An 8550-nucleotide genomic window follows, 5' to 3' on the forward strand; every position below is an offset into this window, starting at 1 on the left:
GGTTGGCATACATGGTTGGGTGCAAAACCGCCACCTTCTGAATGGGAGTGTGGAGCAGAATGGCTTTTAGTCTAAAAATCCTATTTACTAATCAGTTTTATTACAGTATATTTTATAACAATTCAGGTCGTTCTCACATTTTGGGTCGTTGTTACATACTGGGCTCTAACAAGACTCATCTTCATGCAGCAGTGTTTGGATGTTTTATTTTTTTATACAGTGGGGATCGAAACCCACAAAGGCTATCGTAGGGGTCGGGTGCAGTGTGGCCGTTAGTCGAACCTCGGATCCAAGAGGAACAATGCGGTTTTCGTCCTGGTTTCGTCCCAGCTCTATATTCTCCAGCGGAAGCTCGAGGGTTCATGGGAGTTCACCCCACCAGTCCACATGAGATTTGTGGATCTGGAGAAGGCGTTCGACCGTGTCCCTCGGGACGTCCTGTGGTGGGTGCTCCAGGAGTATGGAGTCGGGGACCCTTTGTTAAGCGCTGTCCGGTTTAGTATGATGAAGTTCATAAATACTAACTAGATTTATAGGATTGTCTATATTGGAACATTGGTGAGAAAGAATACACATATACTGTACAATGCACAAAATACATGTTTGTACCAAGAATATGTTTATTGCACTTTTAAATGTGAATCAAATATTCATATTTTACAATAGTAAGCACTGTGGCTTTGTTTAAACTAAGGATTTATATGTATTTCACTGTAAACTGACAAGAAACTAGTATTTACATATACTGTCGCTATGGATTGTCTGTACTCTATATTTCCATTTGGTAAGAGTGCAAACTTTTTTTATCATCGCACTCAAACTATAACATAATTAATTATACACTTTAACACACGACTAACAATATTATTCATTCTAAATGTCCTTTTGGTTTTTTAAATACCCCTGAAACATATATATGTGAGACTTCATATACAGTATAAGAAACCCATGTCCTTAGTTATAAAGAAATCAAATGGGGTGTCAATAATAATTAAAAATAATAATAATAATAATTTAAAAAAAACAAAAAAACAAATTTAATATAAAATAAATAGAATAACTGTCCATGTCAGATTGGAGAACTCTTTCGGTTCATCTACCACAGCAAATATACTCTAATGATTTATGGGTTTATGTTAAATTAAGACTTCTGTGAACTCTGTAATGAGTTTCTGGTGATTGCAGAGTTGTACATAGGATCACCACCTCATGCTACACTACAAGTAAATTGTGCCAGCACACACAATGCAGAAATTGCCTCTTTGTTAAACACACGTAGGATGAAGTAAAATTGCTACGTTATATAGCCAAGTGTCCCTGAAACACCTTTCTGGCCCTCCCTTTATCTAATGCGGCCTGTCCTGTTCTACTGTCGGCTCAATACACTCTGTCTGCTGGAGAAAAACCACAAAGCAACGGCAGTCAGTGCATCACTTTCATCCAGAGTTCATGTTGTTTGACTCATGCTGACGGCTGTCAGGTACTTCATGGGATTTTCCTGTGTGGGGGAAGAGAGTAAAGTTTTGTTAGTCTATTATGTAGGTCTAAAAGATAAAACCTTAAGTTCTTTTAACAAGCTTTTTCCCCCAATTTCTTTTTACCTTCTCTTTCGTTGAAGGTAAAGTTGAATGAGCAAATGGGCAATCAGAGGCCAGAGTGCAGTCATCATGACTGTGAATGGAGAGAAGTCAAAAGGCCACCATGACGGTCTTAGGAACTACAAAACCAGAGGAAAAAGAAACTTTATTTCTCGTTGACAAGAGTCATTTGTCATTAAGTATACTTTAGAATAATGACAAGATTAAAAATCATGACAAAATTACATCTAATAAAATGTGAACGTTAGAACGAAGAGGACCTTTTGTGTGATATTTGCAGGATACTCCTGACATGGTGAGGATGATCTCGACTAAAAGATTAAATGAATGAAACAAACACATTAAAACACAGTGTTATTCTGGACACTGTCCACAACAATTGAGCATACCCGTACTTGTACAACTGTGTTTTACAAATTTATAAATATGGCACAAATACGTGTCATTTGTTCCCGATAATGCGGGGTGCACCCCGGAACTTTCACCTGTGACCTGGTCAGCACCTCCAGAGTGTGGAGCCTGTGCAGCACGTTGTCCATGTCGTGCTGCAGCCTCAAAAGAGCCGTGGCTATTTGCTCGTTGATGTGTCCGCTTGTAGCACCAACAGAATATCTGCTATGAGATACACAACGGCAGGCGGTATCCACACTGACACGCCACACAGAGCTGCAGGCGGTCCTTGGTGTATCTGAACCTGGAGCATGAGTAAAAACATGAGAAGGTGTTGATAGTACATGCTTTGTGGGAAAAACTGCTTTGTCACCGTACTGAAGACCTTCAACCGCTTAGGAGGTTCAGTGAGTGCATACCTTGGTGAGGAGGGTGAACTAAGGATACAGTGAGTGTCAGTATAAATTACTGTTGCCTAACCTCTTACTCTTCTTGACAAGGAGCTGTTGTGTTGGCTCAAACTAATCCCTTCCTTAAGGCAGGAATCTCTGACGAGTACTTGATCCTCTACCTCAGTCGGAGTGGTGTTGCTCTCAAACCAAAGATCCCTTTGCCTGACTGAGGAACCTCCTGATCCAGGTGACAGGCCTTTTGAAGTAGACCGCTGCTTAACGGGGGAAGAGAGGATTCAACCAGAGTATTAAAGGATACAAACCAAAACAAGAATGCTTGAAACCAAAACGCAGCACAGCACTCTGGCGTGGCATGGGGGAAGTGTCACCTCTTCCATGGCGAGATGCTCCATGGAGTCACAGAATTCCTCATTATCCGAGTCTGTGGACCGGTAGTTCTTCTCAGGAGCTACGTCACCGCGAGGGCAAATGTGCAAAACACACCAAAAACATGGTTAATAAGAAAAGCTCGGTCAATACAACATGTTTCTAACTCGCAGATCTGTGGCTTACATTATGTTCAGGGATACAGTATTACATGGTAATGAAGTAAATCTGCTTCAATATTCAAATTTCCCTCAATAAGTAAGGAATATTTCAAATACCTTTTTACATACAGGGTTCGATATGCAGTATAGAGTTCAACATGTGCAATCTTACCACCCGTGCGTCCATTAAAAGGCCTGTATGGATTAAACGCTGCACTGGGTTCAATGGAACAGGCCAGCTCCTCCTCCTCCATCTCACTGTTGAGTGAACTGTGTGTCCCGTTGGTGAAGGAGGACATGCTGGGCTCCACACTGCTGCTGGAGCCCTTGGTGTCAGACCTCCACCTCCTGTCCTCCGCCATTAATAGCCTCGGATCAGGGCTCCAGTCTAGGACGACACAAAAGCAGGAGACAGTAGTAAAGACAAAGGGTTATCAAACAAGAACACTTCTTACATGTGGAGCTATAAATATTAAATGTGGATGTAATTTATAGAATTAATTTTGGCTTCATCTCACAAGGATAAGGTTAGAAATTTGGAGTCGATATATTTTAAATGTGTCAAAAGATGATGAAACAAAAACGTCTCTCTGAATAACTGATACGTGTGTTGTAAGCCACTAAAATTCTTAAGTCTTACAAACTAAAAAAAATATGCTTCTCTCAAGTTAGATACAACCAAAATAATTGCTCAGATCAATAATACTGACTGAATTAACAACAAGTTCAGCTGAGTTATGGTTCAGCTTTAAAATATGTGAAAGTTTAACATGTCCTGTGAGCTTAGACCTTGACTGTCGGTGCCATTCCTTTCTGAAAAAACACTATGAAAGTTAGAAACTTATCGCTTCAATCATAAAAGACATTGAGGTCTGATTATAGCAAACATCTGAATTGAACCATGTTCAGAATTGTTTGAAGTGTTGCTCTTTTTATTGCGTGGGGGCGGGTCTCAAAAAAAGGACTCATGCGTCTGTTTCATCATAAACTGATCCATCAAGTCTTAAAAACATCGACACTCCTCATTCACGTGGACATAATGATGAGGTGAAAACAAAGTAAAACAATTTTGAGACAATATACGTTGGTGGAGAGTGAGAAATAAAAGGTAAACGTGTCTCGGTAGTAATCACAATAGACAGTTCTACTATATCTACAAGATCCCCTTTCTCCTAAATAACCTCCGTTAAATCAAATAAGAAAATGAGGAAAGAACTTCTATCTTCTACCTTTTGCCGGATCTCAGACATCGAATGTTTGAATTTTTAGTGACTTGGGTTTATGGGCGCTCAGAGCTTGTGATCGGGCTTTGGCTGTCATATTGGGTCAAAAAAATGTGCTTTTACATAGTTTTTCTTATCAAAGACTGTCAAAAAAAAAAAAAAGAAGCTTGTTGAGACTTAAATAAAATTGATTGAAGGTGTTCCGGTAACTTGAGATGTCAAAAATAAATAATTTAAATGCTGCTACTCAATTGTTTTCAGTCCAAAATGATACAAAACAAATGCAATACAATAATCAGGCTTAATGTTTTATCTCCTTTAAGGCTCTTGGTGATGTTTATTTACTACTCCCTGTAAAACCTAGGAAAAGAACCACAAACTGCGCAGTAAAGCGAATAGCCAGAGATTGTTTCAGCAAATGAGACCAAACAGTTTACATGGCGTCTGTGTGAAACCAACCGACGTCACAGCACACAACAGTCAACTAAAACTACATTGTACCTCTTTCCTCCTCCTCCTCCTCCTCCTCGTCTCCATCGCGCGTATTGTCTTCGTCATCACCATTCTCCTCTTCCTCACTTCTCCACAAATCACTACTTTCCATCCTTATCTCGACTTCACTATTTTCTCTGCTTCCCACTGCTTCCTCGCTACTGCCACTGAGGCTGCCGTGAACAAGGCTGTCCTCGTCTCTCTCTTGAGGATTTTGTATATCAGCCCACAGATCCCCATAGCCTGAACAGTGAGGAGGAAGACACTATCGATTACGTCGTGAATCGCAAACTTCGTTCACGTTAAAAAAACGGACACGAAAGTAAAAAAAAAAAGACAAGCGCACGCTCACGTGGCACGTTGCGTCACAGTTTCAGCGCACTAAATCTATATCACATACTGCGGCTACCGGTGCAAGCCAACAAACCAACACACTACACTGCATCACACACGTCTCACACGCATACAAAATAATCTGCATCGTAAGCCAGACAAAGCACACTTATTGGTCCTTCGGTCAAACTGCACAGCAATGAGGGCAACTGACTTACATAAAGTTATCAACAGAGCTGTGGACACTAAAGACTTGCCTTCCATTGTTGGTTTTTTATGGGGTTTAACCAGGCCATCTAGTGATAAAAAAAACAAAACAAAACACATGTAAGACTCAGCGTTTGGGGGGGGAAATGCTGTTTGTGTTTCAAAAAAGGATTAAAAAACTAAACAAAACAAAAAAAAAACCAGCAAGTATTCGTCACTCCAGATCATCACTGAATATCACTTTGAATTCCGTCGTTGGCAGAAATCCTGAATCACAATTGCAACTGTGTATGATACCGGAATGATGTGCAAAAGGCCTGGTGAATGGTCTCTCCTCTGCCTCTCCAGACTCTTCGTCTTCTTGTTCTACCTCTGTGTAGAAGTTGCCCAGCTTCTGGACCAGGTCAGACACTTCCTCGGAGATGGGGATGGTTTCCAAAATCTGACACAAAAACCAAACAGCAAACACGTGAACCTGCCGACGTGCAGCAATGCCTCAAAAAAAAAAAAAAAAAGAAAAAAAAAAAAAGGTTTCATCTGATTTTATTTGTTCAAATGATTTCACAAATCTAGACAATAAAGTTTTGTTGTGTTAAATCATCGATCCCCGGCTCACAAGTCTAAAGCGATTTTGGCAGCGTGTCAAAGAAAAGCCAGCGCCAACTGCTCTTCCTGAGTAAACTGAAGCGTTTTGGTGAGAGCGACCAGCTGCTGAGATCTTTCTATGAATCCGTTTTGCTGAGTACCATCCTTTATGCCGTTGTACACTGGAGGAGCAGTTTGGCAGCCAAGAACATCTAAAGACTTAACAAGATCATTAGAAAAGGCCAGCTTTGTCCTCAGGATGAAACGGGGCACAGTGGGGATGGTAGGAGCGAGGCGGATGCTGGCAAAGGTGCCTGCAATTACCCTGCTCACTCTCTCCATATAAGAGCCACAGCAACGGCCACAGTCTCCAGCAGGAAAAACACTTCGCAGGTCATCAGACTGTCCAGCTCCAGACTCATTCAAGCGGCAGACTGTACTATTATCTTCATTATTTCAGTGTTGCTCTATTTTTCCATGCTCTCTTTCACAAATGTTGCATTTACTGAAATAAAATAGCACTGAACTGGCTCCTGGGACACGTCCAATGCTGCACCTTCTACATCCTTATATAAGTTCTTATACATGGATGAAAAATGACATTTTACAGATTAGACAGTAGTGTCGGAGTTAGCACTCTCATTTTATAGTGAGCCTGGGCTTAGCGGGAATTTTTGTGACGAGTTCACACGTTCCCCCTGTGCATGCATGGGCTTTCTCTAGGTATTCTCATTTTCTCTCACAGTTCAATTTTTTTTTTTTTTTAAACCAATTTGCCATAGGAGGGTGTTGATTGTCTGTCTCTCTGTGTTTACCCTGTAATGGACTGGTGACCTGTCCCAAGGTGCAGCCTGCCTGTACCTATATTCTGCTGTATTTTCTAATAAGCATTATCAAGTATTATATCTAATAACAATGCACCCGCTGATATAGAGCAGGTACATTTTATAGTCCGAGCAAAGCCATTTAAAGTGCTAATACTTTAGAGCAAACACAAACTAAGGCTCTGGTTGATGGGAAATTAAACATGAATGTCAAGAGTAAAAAAATTGGCCATTTATTATTCCGCATGCTGCTTTTATTCGTCTTTAGTTCTTCATTGAAAGGGCTTACCAGCTGGATGTCCTCGATATAATTCTTCATGGCTTCCTCCTTTGTCATGTCTCCTAAAGACCTCCAGGCATCCCTGGCAACACAAAGTCACAGTTCAAAATGATAACTGGGACAAATGAATGAACGAATCTGTGTTGCTGAATGCAGAAATCTCAGTGAAGTTAATTTGGCACCGCAGCTTGACGATCCATCATAGTATTATGCATTTTGCATTGGGTTACTCTTAAAGTTTGACAAGCAGGCCCAATGCCTTTTTTTTCTTTCTCAGAATAAACACGAGGAGGGCTTTCGAATAGCCTCTACAAAATCGTGTCAACTTATAGCAAAAAGCTCTGTTACGCCTGCTCTGTCTCCCAGTGTGTGGACATTAGTTGTAAATATTCTAAACGCATACCATTTGGCTTTGCCCCGAGTATCCCAGAAGCCAGTGGGTCTGGGAATATCGCAGGGGCCAAGTGTGGCTTGTTTGTAGTAACTGTAGAACATCAGCATCATGTCATCAGATGGTTGAAAAGGACCTGAGAAAGAAAGATAAAAGAAACATGGTGAAGGCATACTTTTCAACAGAGGATGTTTCTCAGGTAATTTTGATGAAAAAACAAATTGCACCGGAGGGTAGGGAATGCCTTGAAAATCGTTTTAACTCCAAGACATGACTGTTTCAATTAAACAACTCTCAGGCTTAGAGCAGTTTTATGAAATGGATGGTCACCCAAGAGTGACCGATCTTAAATGCTCTGCATGTAGGTCAGTCACCTGCAGTGTTGACACACTATTGATTTATGCACAGACATAAGCGCAGACTCCACAGTCCCCAGCAAGACAACTGAACACATTCCCCTCCCTCCGTATGGACTGGAGCAGATGGATGAAAGTCGTCACCTTCTTCAGGCAAACTCCGGATGACTTTAACTGCGGCAGCAAACTGCGCCTCCAGGCAGCGTTTGTCCTCCTCCTCCTCCTCCGCCATGCTGAGTCCAGACCAGGATGACATGGAGGAGTCCTCACATCTTCAACAAGACATACAAGTCAATTACTGGACAGAAATCAAGGAAGTTCACAAAGTGGGGCGAGATGTGGCCACCACAGTAGCTTATAGCCACCAGGTAGACTGTTTTCTCGTTAAACGCAGATTTTAAAATGAAATTAGTCTTTTCAATCACTCGTGGCGGGTTTTAAGGATTACAGATTCTAAGCATCAATGTTAAATGCCACCTCGGATCTGCAAGAAACTCACCGTTAAGTTCATATTCGCCGGTGTGATAATTATTTTATTAGCCTGATGCCTGCAATATGCAACCGAGAGCCCAATCTCGACTCCGGTCAAGGATGAGCCAGAGTCAATGTTTCGGAGGTGAATCTGTCTGGGAAATGTAGTTTTTAGGCAGCGATGCCACCGCACGCTTTGCTTAAGACCGGTCGCGTGTTACTTTAATTCCCACAAAGCATTTCGAGCAGAGGCTTTAAACCGCAAGGGTGTCTGGGAAATGTAGGCCAATCTCTCGAGCGTTCCATCGTCAGTCAGCGTTTTCAAACGATATTTTCTTTCTTTTTAAAACGTGGTGTGCAGAAATAGCAAATTGACAACATATTGCAGTAAACCTTTCGTAAAATGTTTTGAAAATCTATTAAATGTCATATTCTTTGTGATTCTATACATTTGAAATTG

At 41.2% G+C, this 8550-nt stretch overlaps 1 protein-coding gene across 1 annotated transcript; it reads right to left on the reverse strand.

Annotated features, from left to right (window-relative positions):
• Positions 1-1825: 1825 nt before the first annotated feature.
• Positions 1826-7875, reverse strand: LOC308112353 (acyl-CoA-binding domain-containing protein 5A-like; the record flags this gene model as incomplete). Its single annotated transcript, XM_080467828.1, has 11 exons — positions 1826-1909; positions 2084-2292; positions 2469-2652; positions 2770-2849; positions 3101-3316; positions 4653-4886; positions 5234-5272; positions 5481-5625; positions 6882-6954; positions 7276-7399; positions 7764-7875. 11 exons carry the CDS (start codon positions 7873-7875, stop codon positions 1826-1828), a joined length of 1500 nt encoding a protein of 499 aa, XP_080323954.1.
• Between the last annotated feature and the right edge of the window lie 675 nt (positions 7876-8550).

This window comes from Lipophrys pholis (genome assembly GCF_963383615.2).
Source record: "Lipophrys pholis genome assembly, chromosome: 1".
Taxonomy (NCBI): domain Eukaryota; kingdom Metazoa; phylum Chordata; class Actinopteri; order Blenniiformes; family Blenniidae; genus Lipophrys; species Lipophrys pholis.